We start from the raw sequence: 26128 nt of genomic DNA on the forward strand, positions 1-26128 counted from the left end.
AGGTGCCGGTGAAGGAAGTTCGTGAATTACGTCATCTTACGGAACAAAGACTTCTTCCGACCGCTGAAATGGGTTTGGGGATGTTTAAACAGTATGCTGTACGTCAACGAACCGAAAATATTTGCATTAAGAAATAATTCCATTACCTATTTAAAATTGTAGAGACTCTGACGAATATTGTTTAATGGGCTGGAGGATTTCTGACACAGGCCTCAAATAGCTGGAATGGAATCATAAAATCAAATTTATGCTAGAAAAAATAAAATGAAACAGAATAGTTACTGACTGTTCCAAAAGGGCTGCCTGTCTGGCATCCTGTTCAACCAAAACCATCGGTGTCTAATTCATCCCACAATCCCAACCAATCCCGTTCTCTTCTACTATAAATAGATCATAATTTAGTAATACAATACCGTTTGGGTGAAAATTTGCTGATACGTGTGAATCCTTTATCCGTAAAGTAACTGTGACCGACATACCCTGAGTCGGCCTGAAATCTTCCACTAATTTCAGTTGTTCATCTCTCTGGAGATTCAAAGTTTTCAAACGGAAATCGTTTGAGAGGAAGTAATTGTCATAGCTGTAAATGAAACAGAGCTGTTTTTCTATTCAATCATGGTATTACATAAGATGTAGCAGCTTTTACCTTAAGACGTACCCGGAAGGGTCCAAACCGTGTTTTTCACAAATGGTTTCGAGCACCTTAAAATATCACTGAGTTGAATGTGCTCGGTCGTAAAACATGATGACTAACAAAATAAAACTTCTACAACAGTAAAATGTTTTGTAAGTTACAATATTTCACTTTCAAACTCAGTACCAATAGCATTCCTTTAAAAAAAAATAAAATCCCTGAAGATCCTCTTTACAATTTATGAAATGCGGCGAAACCAAAAATTACAATTCACAAAAAATAAATCAAATTCGGAAGCATTCGAAAATTGAAGGCAGCCGTGCCCGTATCTTTTAACAGTTTCTAATATGTAACCTCCCTGACAGAATTCGACTGACATTATATTTTTACATTCACTTACTGGGAAAGTAAGGAAAAGTAATGAGATCGTGTAAAGTTTTGAATTTATGTTTTCGACGGAAATAGACGTTTTGAGACCCCCTGAGTCCAAATAACCAAGCTTTGCAAAATGGTATGTGTATCTGTGGGCGTGTATGTGGCAGGTATATGCCTGGGACGTGACAGCAACTTTTTTGATAAAATTGACCGACCGGAAGAGCCACTTTATAGAATCGGATTTTCACATTTTTTTTTTTATTTTCTCGAAACAACTTTGACAATTTGGAATAAACTTAACAAGTCAATGAATAATTAAATGTTTTTTAATATCAGCTAGGTCTTATCTTGATTGAAATAGTTTAACAGAGCTTAAATGACAAATAATTATTTTAAAGAGATAAGAAGAAAAATATATTTTTCAGTTCAAAAACACATTTCCGGAAATAAGAGTTGTAATATTGACATGTTGTATATCATTGAAAGCTCAAGATTTACATAGGAAGTCGAATAAAATGAGTGGAGAATGATGAAAAATACATCAATAAAAGATCATTTCTAACACGAATTTACTGGCAGGCGCATGCACAGTTTTTTCGTGACAGTGTTCTCATACTGTTGCCATGTTGATATAGTTATTAAATGATCCCTTTTCTAATTCGACATAACCTATATCAGTTAGCTAGCCTTTCAGTTGACAGGATAGCTAACTATATAAAATCATTCTGACTATTTTCAATATATTTTTTTTTTTTTGGAGTCCTATACTGTTCTCAATATTAATTCGGTAACAATTTAGCATTGGAAAATGGTCAAGAGTACAATGTAAATTTTCGTTGACTGTTACATTTTAAATTTCTGTTATACTTTTGTAAAACAAAATATTACAAATTTTGGAACCAGAAATATTATTTTTATAGGTGAATATAAGTTTACAGGGGCACTAATTTGATTAAGTTCTTACTTCTTTGATACAATGATCACCAGTGGGTATAAATGTCTCCTCTGTTTCATCTGACAGAATAATGTTAATCGGCTCCATTTTCAGATTTCGTATAACATGTATGAACAAACCAGATTATACACAAACTCTCTAAGACATATGACATAACTGCAAAAAACATATAATAATACTTGGAACTACTTTATAAAATAAAACTGGAACGCCATATGGTGACTAAGAAGATCTATTCAGTATCTAACCGTTCTGGTAACCAGGATCCAGGATATCGAGCCCCATTCTTTTAACATCCTACTAACCAGAATTATTTTTATCCTTTGAAATTAGTAAAATAAATGTACGTTTGAAATTCGCTTTCTTGCCATGAGTTAAATCGATTCATTTTTTCATTCTTCTTTGGAATTGGGTTCCCGCGCTCCCGCCTACAATCATGGTTATACTAGTATATTATCAGATAACAATTTATTTACCCCAAACTTGAAAGCATGAATCAATGATTCCCTGTAAATATAGTTTTCCATTAGCGAAGAACTAAAAATTAATCACATTATTAGTTATTTTGTTTTTTTTACATAATCCTTTTAAAATATCTTAGTGTCTATACTTTAAATAAAATTCTAAAGAGTTTTATTTTAATTAATAATTAAAAATTGTAAATACACTAATGGAGAACACGAAAAACAGTGGAAGTATTAAAGCAATAGACAAAACTACAGTACATAGGATCTGTTCTGGCCAGGTATTGTTCTTGTAAGATTGTTTTTATTTTGCATAGTTTTTTGGGTTAGTATCCTCCTCAAATAATGTGTTTGTGGTCCAGGTTGTTCTAAATTTAGCCACTGCAGTGAAAGAGTTAGTTGAAAACAGTCTTGATGCAGGAGCTACTGTCATCGATATTAAATTGAAAGAATATGGTAGTGAAATCATTGAAGTTGTGGATAATGGTGCTGGGGTTCATCCTTCCAACTTTGAGGGTCTAAGTAGGCTTATTTATGTAATATTTTTAATTATTTTTTTCACTTTTAGTATTTAATGAAAATTAATGCAAATGGTGTCATAGCTTATATTTATCAAATGATTTTAACTGAAAAATAATTCGCCTTTGATCATAAGTAAATTATGAATCAATTTATTTTACTTTATTAATTATTACTTAAAAAGGCATAGTAATGAATAATTATATAAATCATAAACTTTTTTTCTAAACTATATGTTATTTAATGTTGATCAATCTCTCGTCTGGCAGTTAATATATTAATTTAATGAAGTTTTTGCTTTCAGCACTCAAACATCACACCTCTAAACTACAAGACTTCTCAGATTTGGTTTCTGTTGAAACTTTTGGTTTCCGGGGAGAAGCACTAAGTTCATTGTGTGCTTTGAGTGAGCTGAGTATAGTGACGAGACATGAGAGTGAAAATTGTGGTACTGCTTTGAGTTTTGACAGAAATGGTCACATAATTGATCGAAAACAACATGCACGACAAGTAACTATCCTTTGTAAACTTTTTTGAATCCAGCAATGGCTAGATTGTTCTTACACTTGAGCTGACGTAATAGCGTTTCTATTAATTTTTTTTTTTAATTTTAAGAAACACTAACATTAAATATGATTTTTAAAACACTAAAATTAAATATAATTTTTGAAACATTAAAATTAATTATAATTATATATTTTACGTGGATGGAATATGTTCCGGGTGCGGTCAAAAAAACTCAAATAGTAGATAATTATACTATTTTATTGAGTCAACGTTTCGCCCCACGTTGCAGGGCTTTTTGACCGCACCCGGACCATATTCCATTCATCTATACACACGGTCAATCAATATTGACATATCAAATTCCAGTATATATTTTATAGTTGATTAGTTATTATTTTCTCAGATTCTTATTTATCATTTAGTTAATTATTTCAATTTTAACTGGTTACTGTTTTAATATTAAAACAGAAAAAAAAATATGGGTAAAAGGAGAGCATACTTACTTCTGTTATCAGAATGGTGATTCACATTGTATTCCTACAAGTCTTGTCAGTCAAGATTTCTTCCTTCATTGGCAAGGAAGAAAAAGATTATTTACTTCAATATAAGTCACTAGTTTGGCTGTAACTTTACCAAGATTCTTCATAATTCAATCATAATAAAATTTTAAACAAAAATTTAAGCCATTACTTTCTTATCTTCTTAATTTTATTATTATATGTATTTTTTTTACTGTAAATTTATTTCATTTTTAACAACAATATTTATAAACTTAAAAGACAAGTGCAACAAAAATCTACTATAACATTAAAGCACACTACTTCAAGTAAAACTTTTTGTTTATTAAAGATGTTTAAAAGGCTATATACATACTCACAAGTGTGAGTCATATCTAAAATATGTTATATTACAAGAACAATGATATCAAACTAAGAACTCATAATATTTAGTTATAGTTTTGAAAATACCTATCTAAGGCCTGATTATTGCCTAAAGAATTAAGAAATTATATAATTTGATGATTATGTCCTTAACCCTCTTTAAAGAAATTGGATTTATATAAATATAACATACCTGTAAAAAACAACCTTGTTTTATTTTTTTCGCTTCTTTCTTTCTAAATAACTCATTGTTGATTATATAATAATGATTTAAAAAAAAAAAAAAAAGAATGATTTTTTATTTAATAATGATTTTGTTGAAATGCAAAGATATTTTACAAAAAGCATTAATATTATACAGAAAATGAGGCAATATCCCAAGTTTCTTTTTATTTATTACTGCATCAGTAATTAATCAATGATCATATAAATCCTCAAATTGATTATTATAGAAAATTTGTTTTTAAGATTTTAGTAACAATGTTTGGATTTTAAGAAATTTTATAGAATTTTTGTAACTATGTTAGATTGTGTTATTTAAACTATATAAGTCTATATTGTTTAAACTGTTAAAAAATATATTTTTCCTTTACTTTGATCATTTCATTAATTTTTGTAATTGCATTCTTTGATATTTACTCAATTTTATTTGTTAATTCCTTATTAAATCATCTTGATAATTTATTGATTTCTCAATATAATCAACATTATTTTAATTGAACTTATAGGTTGGTAAGTTTTGTGGTTTAAAATCCCAAGAAGTACAGATAATCTTGATAAAAAACATAGTAGACCTAGTAACTAACAGTGAAGTATGGAATCTTTCCTATCATCAACTGTGAAGTAGAGAATCTTGACTGGCATGGTCTGTAGGAAAACAGTGTGAATTACTATCCTGATAAAGAATCCTGAGTATAACCAGAATATGGGATATCAAATTCAGAATGCTAATTTTACTCAGCTACGGACTAAATTTTACTTATTTATCTGTTTAATTATTTTTTATCTATTTTTTTTTTCTTGAATGCCATAATTGCCTCACATGTCTTTTAATTTGGTTAACACTTATAGATGATATATTTATCATATTCCGTTAATGTAGGTTTTCATAATTTTTGGTTTTTTCTTTGTTCCTTTTACAAATATTTGTCTAATAATTTACTAAGTTTTCTGGATACTTGTCTTTTAATAGCTTTGTACATTTCTGTTTGAATATTTTCTTACTGATTTTAAGTATTTTAGTTAATCTTATTAACATTCTTGACTTTATCATCTTTTCCACTTGGCGTTTCTGAAGTGAACTAAAATTTTCATACTAATTTGTATTAAAATTTATATTATTTTTTAAAGGTTGGCACAACTGTGACTTTGACTAATCTGTTCAGTGCTTTACCAGTTCGTCAAAAAGAATTCCATAAAAATTTGAAGAGAGAATTTAACAAAATGACACAACTTTTATCAGCTTATTGCTTAGTGTCTACAGGTGTGAAGTAAGTTAATCAACTAAGCTGCTTAAGCACATGTTTTTTTTTCAAAACCATCTAATAAGTTCTTTTAATTTATGTATCATTAGTATAAGATTTCACCCATATTCTCTATAAACTGTTTATACTGATGGCTACTTTATCAATGTGTTGTTTTTTAGAATAAACTGTGTGAATCAAACAAAAAGCTCAAGAACCACATTCCTCTCAACACAGGGGTGTAAAACAGTAAAAGAAAATATATCATGTCTTTTTGGAGCAAAACAAGTAATTCACTGTTCATTATAATTATCATTTTGGATAACTCTGTTAACATAATCATTTTAGAATCTCTTAAGCTCAAAAACATTTTCAAAACTTATCTCTTTTTTTTTTTTTTTTTTTTTTTTCGTTACTCCTAAGTACCTTTCAGTATTTATTGTGGTGCCAGCAGGCACAGCTGTTAAGTCCATGAACATTTTATATGCAGATTAACTGCTAAATTGCTGGCATTTTTTGTTGAATTGTATTCCTAAAAAAAATTAATTATTTTGTGTAGATTTTGTCCCTTACTTTTCCCCTAAATTGGATTTATCCTGTATATTCTGAATTTGGAAAAATATTTAATTTGATACTAAATAGTTCAGTGGTAATATTTTAAAAATTAGGGGAATTGTTGTTTTTATATAATTTCTGGGGTTGTTTTTTGTATTTTTAATTTCATTCAAAACTATTAATCAAATTTATTGATTCATTATGAAACTTAATTACTGATTCATTATAAAACAATATGATGTGCATTTTCATGTTTCGGATAAAGTTTTCCTGTTTACATACTATGAATGGTATACAATCAATCATTTAAAAAAAAACAAAAATGTAATAATTAATTTTCTTTGTTTTTTTAGTTATCAAGTTTATTGGAAATAAAACAGACACTACCAGCAGATGAAGTGCTTGCTGAACTTCAGGTGTCAGAAGAAGATTTTAGTACTTTTACTCTTGAAGGATATATTTCTTCATGTGCGCATGGTTCTGGCAGAGGATCAAATGATAGACAGTTTTATTTTATCAATTCTCGACCTTGTGAGCCTCAAAAAGTAACACATTTATACTCTTTAAATATTAATAGTTTTAATAAAATTGGCATTGTCAATTTCCTGTTAGACTTAATTGTGAAGAATTATAATTTTTTTTTTAAAGTGATTTTAAAGCCAGCTTATTAATATTTTAATCATATTATCCCAGGTTACTAAGCAAGTGAATGAAGTTTATCACCAATTTAATAATCATCAGTATCCATTTGTATTTCTAAATATAAATGTGACTAAGGGTTCAGTGGATATAAATGTAACACCTGACAAGAGGAAGGTTTTCCTCACTGAAGAGAAGCTTCTCCTGGCCTTGATTAAGGTAATTAAATATATTACCACTGCTTCAGTTTTTAGTTTAGGTTAATTGTTTTCCTAAACAGATAACTTAAACTAAGATTCATGGAAGTACCATACTCCTTCCTAGAACAATCATCAATCAATGTTGTGAGTTTTTATAGGCCCTCCTTAACAAATGTTGAACTATTAAGTTTTAGTTTTAAACAATGCAATGATAACAAAAGAATATTTTTCAGTTCTCTATAATTATTAGGTATCATTTTTAATTTAAAGACAAATTATTTATTTCCTTGTTAAACATTCATAAAATACATCTAATGGTATTTTAATACCTATTATACACCTTAAAATTGTAAATAATTACCAAGCTAAGATTATAATATGAATTATCAACCTTTCTATTTTTATTTACTTAGAACTACTTTAAAACTTCTGATTATTATACACTGGAACCATTCCACCCTCCCCCCCAGTAACACAGAAACAGAATACTTAGTAGTATAGTGCTTTCAATTCAAATTTACATTTAATTTTTGTATTTTATTTATAGTCTAGTAGAAATAGCTTTAAAATCATAGGCTGTACCTAGAACTAAGTGTAAATTAACTTCTATAAATGGATTATTTTGTGAAAATGTTTGTAAAATACAATGGTAAAAAGTTTTCCACTCTCCAGGGGACCTATTTCTCAAATAGCAGAATTTTCTAAATGGATATTGTATTTCTAGGTTTATTTTATTTTATTTTATTTATTATTAAATGATGTTATTGAATATCTGGTACATACATATAGGAGGAATGCTATATGTATATCTGGGTGTTAATGATACCTTGGATTGCCGTTTGGCATTATAAGGTTAGGTGAGGGGTCTATTGAAGGTTGTTACTTGGTTGTCTGACGCTAGTGGATTATTGGAACGGGGATCTAGGTTTATTGCCAATTATACTTGCTGAAATGTCATTATAAATTAATTGTTACTGTGGGTAGGGGTTCAAAAGGAACCTTCACTAGTCCAACCCTAAAAAGCAGTGAAATGAACTGCCGAATATTGTTATTATTGTATTTTAAAATAAGTAAACATAATAAAGGAAACCAAAATATAGAAAATATGCTAACTAGAAAAAAAAAAAAAAAAAAAACAAAGCAAACTTAAAACTATTACAAAAATTAAATGAATTGAACAAAAGAGAGAAGAAAAAAAGTCTTATATCACCGGTGATTGATGGGGCCCGGTTATGGTTGTTGTACTGAGTGGATTATAGGATTCTCGTGGAGATAGATCGGCAAAGGGTCGTACGTACGCCTGCCTTGTTCTCTTGGAGGATGAGCCGAAGTAGTCCGCCCGCCATGGCTAAAATGATCATGCTTGAGGTCATATCTCCTACTCTGTATCTCCTATATCACTAGAGGCAACTTCCATACCCACAAAGTCCAATTGTCTATAGTAGGTAGTTTTGGCTGCAAAAATATGGACACATACTTTTTATTTCACATATAGAACACATTCTTTTTTTATTTATTTTACATATTATTTCTGTATATATTGATTTATGGAATTTTAGTTTTAATAAATATACATATACCATATAGATTATTATATGAGTCCTCCAATTAGAAAACTTTATTGAATTAAAAAAAACAAAAACAAAAATAAAGTTTTTTGTGCCATTTTTTCCTTTGAATAAACCTCTATGCATTACCAAAGATACAATAGAAAAAAATGTCTAATCCATCTTGTTGGTTGGATGCTACCAGCTGTAGAACTTGTATCCATTTGATCAAAACTTGATTTTTCAGCAATTTTGGCTGTCAAACTCGTGAACCTCAGGTACTTTTCTCTCCTGTTCCTTGCATTGTTATGCAATGCAATCAAATCTGATGAAGAAAAAGTTAAGTAGTGCAAAAAACTATACCGAATTCAGGAAATGTATTGATGAAATTGGATTCAGAATGAATTTTTTAGATTAAAAAATCTGGATGTTCTTCTTGAGTTTCGTGACCAACTAAATCATATTTACTTTATTACTATGTTTACTCGCTAGTTTTGGAAATCATGTTAACAATTTGATGCTCATTTTCTTTCCTTACCATCAGCTTTAGTGTGACTGCCTATTTGTAAACATATTTTTTGGCTATTAGGATCTTTTAATGTATGATATGATTATGTTATGAATTAACTTTATTGTAGGGTCGCCAAGTAGCTCAGTGGTTATGCCACTTTCTTACCAATTCGATGTCTATTAGCGTTGTCGGTTTGAATCCGGCCTGGAGCGTTGACTTGAGTGGCGGTCCCACAAAATGAAAAACTTGACTCCCAACCATGGTTAGGCCCAATTAGGCTCCCTTCAATGGGAGTCTTGGCCGAAAAAACAAAACAATAAAACTTTATTATAAATTATCTTACTATCTCTATTTTTTTTATATAATTTTTTTTCTTTTTTATAAGTTATAAATATATTTTGTGTCATACATCATTGATTTGAAAATCTTGTTTTTAGGCATCAATTTTACATCTTTTTGAGAAAATTCCATCCACCTTTTCATATAACAATATTTCTATTTGTCGTAATGAATCACTAAAAAATAGTGAGGGCAGTCGGCCAAATTTTAATAAATTTGATTCCTGGAGGCACAAAAGTGACGGGAAAAGAAAAAGTGATTGCTTTGATGAAAAAGTTCCCAAAAAGCGTATGTATTGTTTATGACAATTGTTTCATTCATTGCTAGCCTATGTTTAAATTTCAAAGTTTTTCATTTGCATAATTTTTTCAGAAAGTAGAATTGAAGTGAAAAATACAAGTCTTCTTGAGCGTTTCTGTATAAAAGAAAAAAAAGAAAAGTTGGATGATAGTGAAACTGAAATAAAAGAAAATGATAGTACAGAACATTGTTCTAACATTTTCCCAAATATAAATATTGTGACAGATGAAAATTCAAGTATAAAACAAAATAAGGATAGTGAAACTAAAGAAAAAAATTCAGATATTTTTCAAAGTAAAAGTAATGATTCAGGAAAAAAATTAGATGGTTCTCTTAATACAAATATTGATATAACTGAAAATAATTCTGTTATTTTTCAAAATAGGAGCATTGAAAAAAATACCTTTGAATCAACAATGAATAAAACAGATGATGAGCAGTTTAAGGAAGTTCGTGATGAAATATCTAATAATGGGGATTTGTCAGTCATGGAAGAGGATAGTGAGATAAAAGAAACTATCACTAGTTCAGTAGAATGCTTTCCTGAAAGATCAAAAATTTTGGTTAAAGAGTTTATTGAAAACAAATTTATATCCTGTTCGAGCTCAGTCGATATTGAAGAACAAAAAGGAGTACAGTACTCTGGATATTCAGAAACCACTGATGAGAAGCCTAGTGATAATTTAGTTCCGATAGAATTTGATGAGTTTGAGGAACATGGAGTAAAAAGTGTTTTTTCAACTTATGATTTTAATTCAATAAAAAAATCATTTTGTGAAAGATTAAGTCAATCAAGCCATGAGGAGGCAATTCCTACACTACGCTTCCGAGCTGTTATTGATCCCTCTAAAAATCAACAAGCTGAAAAGGAACTAAGTAAAGAAATTTCAAAAGAAATGTTTAGAAAGGTATGGTGTGAGCTTAACCTAACAGAGCTGTTCTATATATAGTGAGTCATCACAAAAAGTGATGAGCTTTGTAAAAAAATTGTTTTTCTCTTATACTATTTTTAAAACAATCAAGATATATTAAAATCTAATGTGATGTATAGTATAAACTTAAGGCTTGGATTCTAATTAAATTAGCTATTAAAATATTTATATGATTTCTTCCCATGAATCCAGCTTATACTTAGCTCTTAGTATGTTACCTGGAGGATTAATTGTTCTTTTTTCACATTTATCATGTTCACTCCAGGAAAGTTCAATGAAATTCAATTTATTGTTATAAATTGGTTGCCTTTGACTTTTTAACTTCTTTATTTGTGAGGTATTCCGGACCTCTTTTCTGATATTCTAAGACTATTGTATTTCTGATACAGACAGATGCTAAATAGGAGCATAAGATTTATGTTATGCTATTTATTTATAGTTAAGGCAAAGACTTAAGAATATTGACTTTTTTTTTTTACATTTAATGTTTTATGGCTAAAAAAATTAATTTTATAATTAAATTTTATTTTATTAAATATTATATTAATTTATAGATGGAAATAATTGGTCAATTCAATCTGGGATTTATTATTGCTAAACTTGATTCGGACTTGTTTATTATTGATCAACATGCTACTGATGAAAAGTATAATTTTGAAACTTTACAACAAACTACAGTTATATCCAATCAAAAACTTGTTTCGTGAGTGCCTTTTTACATTAATGAAATATTTGTAAAAATCAAATGAAATGAATTTAATTATGTATTTTCAGACCACAGGTTCTTGAACTGACTGCTGCAAATGAATGTGTGGTGATGGAGAATATGAATATTTTCAATAAAAATGGATTCGAATTCCATGTTGATGAGACAGGTAAATGTGAGATGTTTCAATAAAAATCATGTTACAATTAATATGTTAATATTGTATGCTATAAATTAGTTAAATATTTATCAAGTGTTTGATTATAGCTCCCCCAACTAAAAGAATCAGTCTTACTGCAATTCCAATGAGCAAGAATTGGGTTTTTGGTAAAGATGACATTGATGAATTAATATTTATGCTTCAGGTAAATTCATTTATTTAATTTTATGGATGTATCTATTAAAAATTTTTAAATTAATATATCTTCATTATATTGAGATCTAGTTTAATTAATACTAACTTTTTTTTTAACGTTACTTATATGTACTTAATAAGTATTAAAAACCAAATAAACGAGATTGTAGTGTTAATTTAGTTGAAAAAGAATCAAGAATAAATTTCCTGTTATTTTTTATTTTTATTAATATTTGACGTTTTTTAGTTAGTTGACCCTTAATAACAGAAATGATGGAACCAATTTATGTTTTTGAAAAATATATTTTTATGTATAATTAAAAAAAAAAATTGAATATACCGCTACAACTCAATAATATTATTTATTTTATATCTGTATAAAATCCTTTGATGGTATGTATAAGAGGTGGTGGTGAAATATAGTTGAGTGACAGAGGATGTTTTCGTAGTTTTTCTCAAGATAATTAAACATGAGCTTTTAGTACAGCCCTAAAAGCTTTTTGTACTAAAGCCCCTTGATGAATGTACTTCCATGAGTTGTACTTTTAGGAATAATTTTTATATTTTGACTGGGATTGAGGCATAAATACTTTATAATAGCCAATTGTGCACGTATGGCTGACTTAAAATGTAGTATATATAAAATAAATTTTGGATATTAAATATAAAAATGTATGAGGTTTTACTGTTTGATTAATATTATAAATTTAAAATGAAGCAATCTAATAAAATAATGAACCACCATAATGAAATTCTTTATATTTATTTCTCTTCTGAACTGTAGGAAGCTTCATATTCATGCAGAAAAAAAATTTATCTTCAATTTTGATCATATGAAAATTCTCACTCACATTTTAAAACAAATTTTTTTTCTGTGTCTGTGTCATTCTGTAGTCAACTCTACATTCAGGCATTATCAGTCGAACCGTGAATCCAATTTTCATGAAATTATTTCAAGATTGTATGGACTGGCATCTAGTTGGTCCCATATTGATTTTATCAAATTTCATCTTCTACTTTCACTTATTTATATCTCTGCACTTCTATGTTTCTTAAATGGATCATTGAACCTGGCTCATAGGCTCTGTCCTGATAAGATTGGTAGCAATAAATGCCAGCCAACTTACATTTGTGTACACCTTCGCAAGAAACTCCTTTGATCGGACCCAATTGATAAGATCAAAGAAACAAAAATTTTCAATACAGCCTTAGTCATGTTTGGAAAATCAGGAATAGATTGATACCCATATTTTACTAAAGGATTTTCTTGTCAGTTTCTCATTAATGGCTTTAATCAGTTGTACTTTACTTGTATTCCACATCCTAACATACACAATTTTGAAAATAACTTTGTAGAAAATGAACCACTGATTTAAATTATGTATATTATAACATTTTACTATCAAATCGTTAATGGAGCAGCTTTTGTTTATTGTAAATAATTTCTTGTATAGCTTCAACAATCCTATCTACTTTTAATTAAAAGACAGGAAGTGTTTGACTCCTATAGTTAGTCTCAGAGTATTTACAAATCAGACATTGTTAAATAATAAGATTGTTGTTGTAACAACCATCAAACGTTTTGTAATGTAAAACATTTCTAAATGTTTGATTATTATTTTTATGTTAATGAATTGTTTTAGAGAATATGTATACTGACTGTATTAATAACTTTTTCAAGAAAGAAAAATATTAAATAATTATCTTAAACTTCAAAGAAATTAAAATTACCTTTAAACAATTTTAAACTGAAGCATTCCTTCGAAAAATATTGAAAAAATGAGACTATGTGTAAAGCTTATGTAAAGATGCTCTTTGACTGGTTTGTTTAGCTCTACTGGCTGCTAAGATTTTGTAATTTTCCTCTAAATGTTTTCAATTTTTTTAGGGGTTTCCCAGAAAACAGAAACTGAATGCAGTGTTCTTAACGTTCAAGGATCACCCTAAAATTCATTCTGACAATTCATTAGGTCCCTGGTGAGAGATAACACTGAGAAATCTTTCCTACTTAGTGCTTTAAAAAAATGGTGAAAAGTTCATAGTGTTTAAAACACATTGGCTTATTGTGGGGCACAGGACAGCACTATAGAACTGAAATTTGTAATAGGACTTTCTAGTGCGGGTTTATGTGTGTTTAAATAAGCTGCCATATATTCATTAGCTTTGGGGCATTTACCTACTTTACCTGGATCGAGCCCTTGGAGAAAAGTTGGGTATTAGTGTAAAATGGGTCTAGTACCAATTTCATCAAAGTCCCTCAAATAAATTTACTTACCTATGCAAAAAAATCCTTTCTTTATACACCTATTTTTCATCAATGGCTCACCCCGTAGATTTTTTCAGTAGAGTAAAGATTTCTACTCTCTCCTTCCAGATTGGGAAACATATTTTAATCAGAATTGATTTTATTTGAAGAGAAATTATAGTTGAATGTTAAGTTATTGATGAAAATGACAAAACCTAAATAAATATTTAGTTTTCCCTAATAGAGTAACAGTGTAAATAAACCCAACTGTAAAATAACCCACTGAAAAAAAGTTTGTATTTTCTTTTGAAAGAAGCAAATAAAAATAAGGTTAAAGTAGATGCTAAGTGAAATAGATAATAGGTTTTAGGAAATTGATTAAGAGGGAGGAAAGAGAGACAGAATTTATTATTATTATTCTGTTTAAGACTAGAAAGAAGCATCACATAACGAAACGAGAGTGAACATAAATCAGGCTCCAGTTTGGGCCAATTGGTCCTCCACGATCCGCCAGGAATTCTCATAAACACAATGAAAGACTTCTGTAGTTTTTCTCCTCTACTCGATGCCAGGATTCACTGACTCTTGTCATTGGACTTTTCCATATTTATATCTAATTTTCCTTAGCAGATATCTTGCATTTCTTCCCACGTTTGATGACGTCTAAGCAGCAGTCATTGGGATAGCGGTGTTTGTCCATACTAAAAGTTTCAGAGACAGAAATTGATTTTTAATTAGCATTGTCTGAATAATCAAGTTTCAAATTCAGTTTAGAGTATAAATGGGTGGCTGGCACCCTGTCAATGTTTTGACGGTGCCGACCAGCAGATAGCTCTAACACCAATGCACCTGATTTTTCCGACCAAACTTATACACCCATAGCCCTGAAGAAATAGGACACATACTTTCAGGGAATCAGGGACGTTGTTACAATTGGAGAGTAAATGAGTAGTTATCCTAAATTTGAAAAACCGAAAGGTTGGTAAATTTAAGATTTGAAAACCAACTTCAAACTGAATTTCTATGAGTATGAAATACAGAGTACATTGTATTTTATTCAAAATTAACCATGAGTGTATTACTCATAATGCTGGAGTCCCGGTCCCTAAATGATCTAGGCACGTTTATGTTTCTAATATAAACTGAGAAACATTAATGACTTGTTTGTAATAGAAAAAGTGACGGAGGATTAAAATGATCGTTTTTTAGCGTACATACGAAGTCCGTTACTATCGTACAAAACTTCAAAATCTCTAATGAATACTTTTCGTTCTAACTCTCAACTACCGCTCCACTTATGATTTAAAGCTATTTTACCCGAAATTACTTGCAAAAGCAAAACATACCCAAAGTCGGGTAATAATATCGGCTCTTCTCTAACTTCTCAGTTTTGTGCAGATGCCCCTGCAGCGCTAGAACATTGAGGTATCCAGCGCTACCTGTCCTCAAAAATAAAACCAGCCATATTAGAATTATAATACGCTATCTATAAGTCATCAAGCTCGATCTCAAACTATCTTAATTTATTGGGTTGTAAAATAAGTTCGTAGCGTTTTTCAATTTAATCCTCTCTTTGTTTATAAAATCATGTTTATTTAGTCAATAATGTTTACATATTCTAAAAAAGGATTAATTAAGGTGCTTTTATGCATCACCGTCCGTAAGTGGTTTGCTCGGTTCAGAACCGGAAATTTTGACTTGTAAGACGAAAGGGCTCGGGTCGTCCTTCAACTGTTGATTATGATCAAATTCAAGCATTGGTCACAGACAAACCTCACTCTACGACACGGGATATTGGAAAAACGTTTAACATATCTCATGCAAGTGTCTCAAATCATTTGTTTCTCATATTCGCAAGGGCATAGTTTTCCATCAAGATAACGCCCGTCCTCACGTGTCTTTGTAGACCCGGCAGAAATTATTGGAATTTGGCTGGGATGTGATCCCCACCCACCCTATTCACCAGACCTTTCCCCAACAGATTTCACTTATTTCGGGCTCTTCATAACTATCTTAACGGGAAACACCTTAATTCGGTAAAGGACTGCAAGACGCACATAGAGGAGTTCATTTCGAAAAAATGTGAGGAGGACGGAATTAAGAAATTACCTGTTCTCTCTCAAGGAGTACTTGTCCTCACTGGCTCAGTGGGCACTTAGCTACTTATCTTTGCCCCCACTAGACGGTAGCATTTTGAGCTACCCTTGAATATGTTTTACGGGGCTTCCGTGAACAGCTACAATTTACAAATTGTGCAGTGCAGGCCAAACAATATCTGCCACAATAAAACGATTTTATTGATAATGAGCTGTAGATAGTTAAACGTAGATAGTGACTAATAAATTTTGCCAGAATCTCTGCTTATAACTCCCTGACGAAGATCTGAAAATCAAGTCGAAAGGTCGGCACGAATAAATAATTTTTGTTTATTTGTGTTTTTATGCTGACCGAACCCCCTGACCATCTTCACGAATTTTATTAATGATGTCCTTTGTTATCCAACTTTATGTCATTATTTTTATTAATATTAGGGTTGATTCATACATTATATTATTGTTGTAGTACTATTGTTATTTTAACCCATGAGTCAATTTTGTAACTGCATATTACTTGTGGTACCTCAGGCATTTTTGGGAGGGAATTACTTTTGTACTTTGAAACTACTAATTAAATATGTAGTTAAAACTGTTTTATTCTTTGCTAGCCACAATATTGAATCAGATCTTTTGATATCAGATGGGTGCTGAAAATTTCTTCTTCATTCTCTACTTCGGAAGTTATTCAACTTAATATGTTTTATATACTTAAAAAAATGTTTGTTTGGAATGAACGATTCTCCCTGATGTTGTCTGTGGTTTTAGAATTGTGTTAATTACGAAATGTATGGTAGGAAGAATTTCATATGTAATAAATAGCCTGGATGTTGTAGCTCTTGGCTGTTCGATACATTTTTGTTTATTTTTTAGATCAAAGGGGATGAAATAGATTTCTATTTAATATGCATATTAAAAGAGCTTTGATAAAAGTTATGGAGTGGCAATCTATTCTATCCTTATAAGCACCTTTGATGTAAATATGCTCAGCTTTTGGCGGATCATAAATTATTCCAGTTTCGTGGCTATTCGTTTTGGAGTATTTGAGTAAGACAGGGTTCCCAACCGAGTGGTTTCACCCCGATGACAAATCTACCGACAAATCCGACGGAACAACCTGTAGCTACCTGTTCCATTGCCCAGCGGAAGAGACCTGGATGGCACAGAGCTACGAGAGGAATGGATGATTCACATCCGGGGCAATGTCCATTTGCAAAACAAACCCCCCTCCCCCCTCCTCCCCCTAGAGGTTCGTACACAATCCCTCCGGTCCCTTCCAACATTTCTCTTCCTGATAAATTTATTGTTGCCTTTGTAAATTTATACTCTATCAAACTCGAGAGGAAAGGTTCTCCTACTTTTTTTTTTTTTTTTTTACAGTCACCTCTAAGCTAACACAACTCAAAACAAAAAATAAATTTTAATTCAGTTCGATGATGTCCGAGTTACTATTTCGGATGCTATGAAGTTGGTGTGGAAAACCTTGTTAGTTATAATTCCAATTCCCCTTAATTTTAACATTTATGGTCTCGCTCGTTTATTAACTTAATTTCTAGCTATGACTGAAGGGAAATCTTTTAACAATCAAAATTTCATTAAAACTCAGGCCTTTTTTTTTTTTTAATACGTGCGGATCCTATAGTTTTTCCCACGGTCGTTTTGGACTTCACACTTTATTTTTCAACGGTTTTAATTTAGTATTCTGTAGTTTTAGGTTTGCTGTTGATTTAGATATTTAATAATTATTAAGCAATTTTCCAACTTTCTTTTTTTTTTTTTTTTTTGCTTCCTCACTGCGAAGGTCTCCAAGCTCTGTACCAAGAAATGGGAAGCTTTTTATTCTCTCAAAATCTGAAAATTTATATTCGCTCGAAATTGAAATTTTTCTCTCGTGTTTTACGTTTTTGAAATCATTGAACAGCGGTTCTGTATCTGTTTGCAGTCAAATCCAAGGTTGTAAATAGCCTGGGGCAATGTAACAAATGCCACGGGCATGGTGGGATCAAAAAAGGTGGCTTAAATTATGGGTGATGAAGATTTTTTTCTTGTACGCATACCTAATTTAAAAAAAAAAAAGAAGAAAATGTTATCACCCTCCCATTTTAAATTTATTGATTTGAAGTAGGGAACAGTATGATGTCACCTTTTTTGACACATATGAATTTACGTTTACTACATTGTATTTGAGTAAATAGTGGGGTTTGCATTATACGTCATCTGGTATGGTTAACTGGTTGACCGTAGATTCGGAGCAAGAGTCTACAATTATGATTTTAATTCATTATTTTAATAAATGGTTATAATTATATATATATGGGTTAGTTCGGATTTTTACTTAGATGGTCTCCTATCAATTTTATCAAATTCCATCTATTACTCCCGCTTACGAATTATCAAACGTATTTACCTCTTTTTATTTATTTTATTATAATCTCTTCTTCCTGGTCATTTCTGACATTCAGAGGGTGCCATTTTCTGAGATTGTTTGGGTTAGTACTTTGTATCAGTTTTATCAAATCCCTTTCATTACTTTCACTGATAAAAAAAAAAATAGTTGAAAAGTTGCATTCACTTTGCAGCACCTCTGGCATATGTTGGGACACTCCAGGGTACTGCAGCACCCATTTTGGGAACTTTGGGATATAGATGATGTCTGCGGCTTGGAGCAATAACGACCAATGTCCTAATGGTAGATGATAGAAAAAATAAATTTGAATAGCTCACTAAAGATCTTTTTAGAAATTCAGAAGGATATTTAATGTGGTACAAAAAAATAGTGTCAGGATTTTAAGAAAATGGTTTGTATTTGTATTGCGTTGTATGGTTTGTATTGCATTTAGAAGTTTACTCTTCGATAGACAATATTATTATTATTTTAAGAAATTTTAACAATGGCCATAGGTTGTTGTTCCTTCATGCAACAAATACCAAAGCATGATTTTATCAGATCTAGATATGAAGTGGTTATTTACTTATATTGTATATTTTGCAGGACAGCCCAGGAGCCAACTGCCGCCCTTCCAGGGTTAGGGCTATGTTCGCCTCCCGTGCCTGCAGAAAGTCAGTCATGATAGGGACAGCCCTTAGCGAGAAAGATATGAGGAGGCTTGTGGACAACATGTCAACTATCCAACACCCCTGGGTTAGAACTTAATTATTAAATATTTTTTGTATGTTTATAAATTTTCCAATCCAGTCCATCATCTGCATTACTCCAACTTAGATAAGGCTGATACTGCCTGCATCATAATTGCTGGTAGAGAAAATAATCAAAAAGAAATTGCAACATAAGTGTTAATAAAATATTATCATTACATTTATCACCATTTTATCATATAATCACAGTATTTTTTTTATAAAAAATCGCTCCAAAAAAGAGTTTGTAGAAAATTAGGTAAATTAGAAAGCTCTTGAACCGTGAAATAGTTTTATAAAATTTGCCCAAGAATGAGTTTGTAGAAAATTAGGTAAATTAGAAAGCTCTTGAACGGTAAAATAGTTTTATAAAAAATTGCCCCAAAAAGAGTTTGTACAAAATTTGGTAAATTAGAAAGCTCTTGAACCGTAAAATAGTTCATAGTTAAAATAGTCCAATTATATTAATTCTCTTTTTTCATTATTAATTTTGTATGCTAATTTTAATTTGAAGCTAGTGATATATCAAGTACATTGTGAGGAAGGTTGTAATTTCACTACTTTATTTTTTATTCTATTTACTTTAAAATTCACACTTATCTTCGGGTTGATGATTAGAAGAGAATGTGTTGAAGTACAGCAACTTAATTTGGTATTAGATGCAGACAGTTGCTACTTCCTAGTGACATTAGATTGGAGATCCCTTATCCCATTTATTCTTTGTTTTTAATGTATTGTCAGATATTTTTGTTGTCGCCATGTTTTGCTACGTCTATGAGGATGGTTATATTTCTCATTAGTTGTCTTCTATTTTCGTCCATCTGATCTTTTATAATGGATAAGGCTATGGTCCTTATGCAGTGTTCTATTACTGGCATGCTATGAAGATCCTATATGAATTTACTGTATTTGTTATTGAAATGTTTGTAGTTTGTTTATTAGAGTGCTTTGGGCCATTATCTGCATTAAATACCCTGTCCATTTCAGAAGAAATATTGACTTTAAAAAACAAAATAGAATACATTAATAAAAATTAACAAAGTCACTATTTGAGTTTATAACTTGCGTTCTATGCTTTTACACTCTGATAAATACTAGCAAGTTATAGATGCTGTTAAAGTTTTAACTATGCTTTAAGGGTGATAAGAATGATTGGTACAATTGATATAAATCAATATATTTTAATACAATTGGTAAATACAATGTGTCTTGAACAAGAAATAAAATTATTTATCAATGAATTGGCAAAAAGTTATGAATTTACAATATTTAGATAAGATATGAAACCAGGAAAAACAATATGTAAGAAAAATGATATAAGTATACTGACATAAAATTATTGAATTATTGTCTAGTTTGTAAAAAAATGATAAAGAATGTTACATCAACAATGTTTTTATATAATGATAATTTAGAAATAAGAAATGTTATGCTAAAATAACAGCAAGCCTTGACCTTACATGAAGAATTATTATTTTTGTACAGATAAAAATGCTTCAAACTACTCCATAGAATCAATTTTTTTATTCTTGTCACTAGTGTTTCTCATCTACAGCTTGACTTGAAAAAGCTTTTACCCAAACTGAAGAGAGTAATGGCAAAAAGTTGGACTGCTAATTTCAATATGAAAGGGGGTCGACAAAAATAAACTAGAAAAAACATTATCCTGAATATAAAGGGAAAAGGAAAATAAAAAGAAAAGTATCAAAAACACAGTAGGCAGGGAGTTGATACCAAATGGATTACGAATCGAAAAATATCCTTTTATGTTTGACCGTAGTCCAGACGGTTCTGCAGGACTTTGCAGGAGGATAATCATGAGAAAATATATACAAATCATTTAAAGTAAATTGATATTTAAGTTTTTTTGCATAGTCTTTTAATAAACATTTGTATAAAAATAATCAACCAAATGCGGAATCTCATAATTTCAAAGTTAGACTTTTTCATTGGTTGACAAAACTGATCTTATAGTGTAGTAACAGTCTTTGGCAATTTGTCCTCAGTATAAGAAACTACCACCCTTCATTATATTGTGAGATTTACGCTGTCTACTATTTTATTTGATTAACTTTGACATTTTTAATTTCTTCAGTTGAAGTATCTATACTTTTTATCAGACATCATTTTCGTTGGGATTATTAGTTTCCAGATTCAAATATTGATTCTTCTTAAGATACAATTTGAGTATTGAATAAAAAATGAATGATAATTTAAGGTCTTTCTAGACTAAAATGGAACTGAGGACCTGGAGCTTAAATAATTCAATGCCTATTTTTTAAGGACATTTGCTGTAACCATTGTACAGCCCAGATGAAAATTGAACTATTCTCAAAGATTAATTATTGTGCAATTTTTTTTTCTTAAAACAAATAAAAAATAATTACAACAAAATAACTTCTGTAACAGCCGTTTATTTCCCTTTATGATGGTTGGCAGAGTCATCAATTTTAACTCCTGACCGTTTATAGTTTTCATTAAAGTCATCAAAAATTGGGTAAAATAACTTGTCTTTTTTTCTCCTCTGAAGCCCTTGGAGTAACTAGTCTGGTTTGAGAATACTCCCTTGGTAATACTTGGACTTGTTGCGCTAGATTTCTAGTCTAGGCGTGCCCTGATGGATGAAACTTCAATATTGCCTCCAGCTAATGTCTCCCTTCTCGTTCTTTCTTCCTCTATTTTTTTTTTTTCAACTGTTGCATTATATTTGAACCAGTTCCAATAAAAATAATTTTTGTAATTGTAAATTAACCCCTATCTGATGAAGTACTAATTCTAGTAATTTTACTTCAATCCTATTTTTTAACTCACTGTAAAATTTTTTTTATTTACCCCCTTCCAGGTCATTTCTGACATACGAGGGAGCCATCCTACGGTTTGATTCTAACAAGAGTGGGAAGATCGAGTTTTTATTCCGTGGGGTCGCCTAAAATAAAAGTCTTTCCGCCCAGAATTGAACCGGAGTCGTTGCAGTCGCGAGGTAGCTTAGGCGACGCCTTAACACTCTCGCCGAAAACGGCTTGCACTGAGGCAAGCACATAACTTTTAATCAATAGCTCTTCAATAATGAATCATATATTCTTTAATTTGTCTGTTTTACTGCAGTTTATTGAAGAATGGTGTATATGTGACATTAAACGAACTTTTATATAACTTATTTTCCTAATAGTCAGTTTACAAAGTCTAAGTTTATGTACAGTCCTCTCATATTTCCTAATTCATCGTATTTCTTTGTATACAAGTTTATCAATTTCACTCTTAGGGTCTTCCGATTCCATGTCTCTGGTACCCTCAATATAATCCGTAGTCATTTTCCTAAACATTAATCATAAAAACGTTAATTAAAAAGTTCAGTTAATACTTATCATTCGACCAAAATTAAGGAGATGTAATTAATTACAGAAAATATTCCGTAAAGTAATAATCACTCTTTTTAAATTATGTTCCATGACTTTCCACATTAATACTATAAAACGTTAGCAAAATATTAATCCTTCTCCCACGAAAAAGTGTTATCTTGCTCATTTCCACTTCAGAAATATCTTTCGTCAAAGTAACGTCGCAACAGTGATAAAAGTATGGCAGTGCCTGATTATACAGATACAGTAGACCTAACCTCGCGAACAGTTCAACTTGGTGGTGAATTTATGATGAAATACAACAACCAACGGTTACCATATACAAATAACTAGTAGGAAAGGAGGCAATAAGCTGCAACAGTTCACCGTCGTTTGTGTACATATGGCAGTTAGCTGTCAGCTGCGGATACAAAGCCTAATTAAATGACATTGCAGCCACGATAGTAAATATCATAGTTTACACAATGGTAGTGCTTGCGATAGTAATAATGACAACTTATTACTATCTCCGTCACTCCCCCTGCTTCTCAATATTTATTAAATGAGTCGTTTATGTCTATATTTCTCTATTTTGTTTGAGTTCATTTCCTACACTCAGTCCATAGCGTCTAGGTGTATGGTTGTTGATATTTTTTTTAGAAATTGTACATTTATGTAAGTTAGTTTTTCTGTTCAATATACATATTCATGTATTGTATACTCCTATCCTTTTCTGTTATACTCTTCAACCCTGAAAAAGGCCTACAATGTGGTGCAAAATGTCACCATTAAACAAGCATTCTGATGGTGTTAATCCTCCTTTTTTTTAGTCATATTATTGATTATTCAATGTTATTTTTTCTGTTTGTTGTAAATCGGAAAATATGTTAAATATAAATGATATACCTGAAACTACTTATTTTATCTTCGATAGTATATTCGAAGTAAATGGAAGAATGGTAAATGAGTTCAGTGAACGATTTTTTTTTCGCTATAAGTTTGACTTCCAGTGGTACTTTCCCTCGCCGGGAAAGGTAGTATATTTTAGAAGAGTTGGAAGGAGATAAGTAGCACGGCGAACCCTTAATGAAGATGGAGCGACAGTTCAATGTCAAATGAACGGTTTGCCTCACAAAAAAAGAGCTTGCACTGAATCCTCGAATCGATTCTAACGACAATTTTGGAACGTAGAATCGATATTTATTTATTTATTTTTTTTATTGAATTGCTGTAATGATTGATAATAATGAGCTCAATAATATTTAATCATTAGTTATGTGCATGACAATTTAATGTATCAAGTGAATACTCACTGCATGACAATTGTTTTTTTAGTATAATTGAATTTTCTTTGGTTTTCTTATTCAGAACTGTCCCCACGGAAGACCGACCATGCGGCATCTCGTCAATTTAGACCTCATCACTTCCAAATCTGATTGATTTCACCTGAATATATAAAAAAAAAAACTTTTTTTATATCAAATAATCATTTGTATAAATAAATACAATTATTTTTTTAACTTATTTTTATTCTTCTTATTTCCTGATTTCATTTCAATCTGCATAATATTATATGAGGAGAAGATGGTTGGGGGAGGGAGGAGGGTGTGGTCAAATTATAACCCAAATAAGTTGAAATGACTTATTTAATAGTGTCAACGCGTTTCGGCCAGAATTTCTTGTCTTCATCAGGGCTAAAAACAAAGAACAAGATAACAACTAATGAATACAAAAAAAAAAAAAAAATAAAGAAGAAAATATAAACAGAATGACATAAAGTAAATAATTGTATAGAATGAAATTGATAAAATTAAAATGATGAAAGAAGTGGAAAATAAAATGTATATATAGGTAAATAAGTAGGTAAGTAAAAATAACATAATTAAGGAAATAAAATAGAAATTTTAAGTTATATAATGCAAAGGAATATGAATATACTGGTTTATCAATAATTTAAAATTAAAATTATGGTAAGAAAAAATAAAATTGAGAGAAAGAAAATATATGTAACTTATGAAATATGTAACCATAATATTAGGATGTAGAAACAAAATATAAAGTTAAGTTAGATGAAAGAAGGGAATAGAAAAAATAACAATAATAATATATGGTGAACATAACTAATAACGTGGGTAAGGAAAATTGAGAGAAGGATATCATTTTGTATAATATTATATTTAATTGTAGAAGTAACTTCACCATTTTGAAATAAACATACCCGTTCAATTTTCATTAATCATTCATTTTTAATCATGTAGTATTCAAAATAGTGTATGCAAACTCATTCTAGATTTAATATTGTCAAGACTGGGTTGATTAAAGTAAATTTAGATTAAGTTGTTTTGTTTCCATGAGTCAACCCTGTGGGTTCTGGAGCTTCCACCCAGCTCCAGCCTCATAAATTGAGTACCCTTAGTTGGATAAAAATCTGGTGGTCGAGCGTGATTCTGACTTAATCACCTCCTTGCACTACCGTTGGTCTAGTAACAGTGCTTCCTTACAAAGTACCGCACCCTTAACCCTTAATGGATTGTAGTGGTACAGATTTAATTTTTTTTTTGTAATTGTCCTAAGAATAATTGATGGATCTCTCAGTTCTAAAATATTATTTGATTAAAAAATTATAGCAGTTAGAACATTGACGAACAAACTTTACAATGATGAAATCTAAGATAATATGGGATGTTAAGATCCCAACCGATGTTTAATGGATTATAACTAGAGATTCTCGCATTGGAATGAAAATTTCAAGTGTCCACTCCATCAAACCATTTTTTAAGAAGCGTAAGTACCCACCTTCCGACTTATCAACAAGTATTTAACGATGCTCTTGCGTGTTATTGAATCACCCCTATGTATACTCATTTTTTATTTATAAATAATTGCGATCGTAAATTCATTAAAAATAATTTAATATTTATTCTAGAAAAAAAGCAGTAGCAGTTTTAAGCTGAGAAAGAAAGATGGCGAATAAGAAAGGCAACATCGTACTACAACTTTATTGGTACGTATTTATTACATATGAACATTACCCGACCATTTAAAATAAAAAATTTAACAACTTCCATCTTATGTATATTTACTAGATGGCTTTTTATATATTTTTTGTGGTTACTAGATTACATTACGAGATATTACAGTATACATATAGATCACGTTCATAAGTACACTCGACGTATAGCAGAGACATGACTACTATACGAAAATGACACTCGCTTCAAATGTTTGTCAATAAAGCTGAAATGTGATAATGTATAGGTAAGTACCTATGACATGTGACTTTTAGATTACAACTTCTTCTAGTAGCTTTCTACTAGGTAGAAGTTGAGTGGATTTATTCTAGAAATATTTCTAGTCGAAGAATATGCAAACTGTTCGAGGTTTTATCAAAATTTGAATAACAGTAGAAAAACAGATTAAAAAAGCTGCATTTGT

General features: G+C 30.4%; 2 protein-coding genes across 12 annotated transcripts in view; one reads left to right on the top strand and one right to left on the bottom strand.

Annotated features, from left to right (window-relative positions):
- LOC106677861 (uncharacterized) overlaps positions 1–4107 on the bottom strand; it is a 28525-nt gene extending 24418 nt beyond the window's left edge. For 3 of the 11 annotated variants that reach the window (XM_067050450.1, XM_067050451.1, XM_067050447.1), the window contains exons 1-3: positions 1974–2166; positions 647–702; positions 414–580 (exon numbers count right to left, since the gene is read on the bottom strand). In XM_067050450.1, coding sequence (XP_066906551.1) covers positions 414–580; positions 647–702; positions 1974–2051 — 301 coding nt within the window. In that variant the 5' untranslated portion in view covers positions 2052–2166. Of the gene's footprint in view, positions 1–146; positions 221–413; positions 581–646; positions 832–1973; positions 2167–3957 lie in introns of those variants that run through there. The other 8 variants (XM_067050448.1, XM_067050454.1, XM_067050452.1 and 5 more) reach the window with 8 other exon arrangements.
- Positions 2246–24175, top strand: Pms2 (mismatch repair endonuclease PMS2). The gene is made up of 14 exons (XM_067050445.1): positions 2246–2709; positions 2791–2950; positions 3252–3457; positions 5686–5825; positions 5981–6086; positions 6707–6898; positions 7047–7211; positions 9688–9877; positions 9962–10797; positions 11376–11524; positions 11596–11696; positions 11795–11892; positions 19213–19362; positions 24062–24175. Exons 1-14 carry the CDS (start codon positions 2635–2637, stop codon positions 24131–24133), a joined length of 2640 nt encoding a protein of 879 aa, XP_066906546.1. The 5' UTR covers positions 2246–2634; the 3' UTR covers positions 24134–24175.
- Positions 24176–26128: the final 1953 nt, after the last annotated feature.

The sequence above is a fragment of the Halyomorpha halys genome, unplaced genomic scaffold, assembly GCF_000696795.3.
Source record: "Halyomorpha halys isolate HHAL.00 unplaced genomic scaffold, Hhal_1.1 Scaffold110.1, whole genome shotgun sequence".
NCBI lineage: Eukaryota > Metazoa > Arthropoda > Insecta > Hemiptera > Pentatomidae > Halyomorpha > Halyomorpha halys.

Coding starts and splice junctions, on each gene's coding strand:
- Pms2 (XM_067050445.1), top strand. CDS start 2,635: ATGGAGAACACGAAAAACAGTGGAAGTATTAAAGCAATAGACAAAACT. Junction 2,951..3,251: donor TTCCAACTTTGAGGGTCTAA/GTAGGCTTATTT, acceptor TTTTGCTTTCAG/CACTCAAACATCACACCTCT. Junction 5,826..5,980: donor TTAGTGTCTACAGGTGTGAA/GTAAGTTAATCA, acceptor GTTGTTTTTTAG/AATAAACTGTGTGAATCAAA.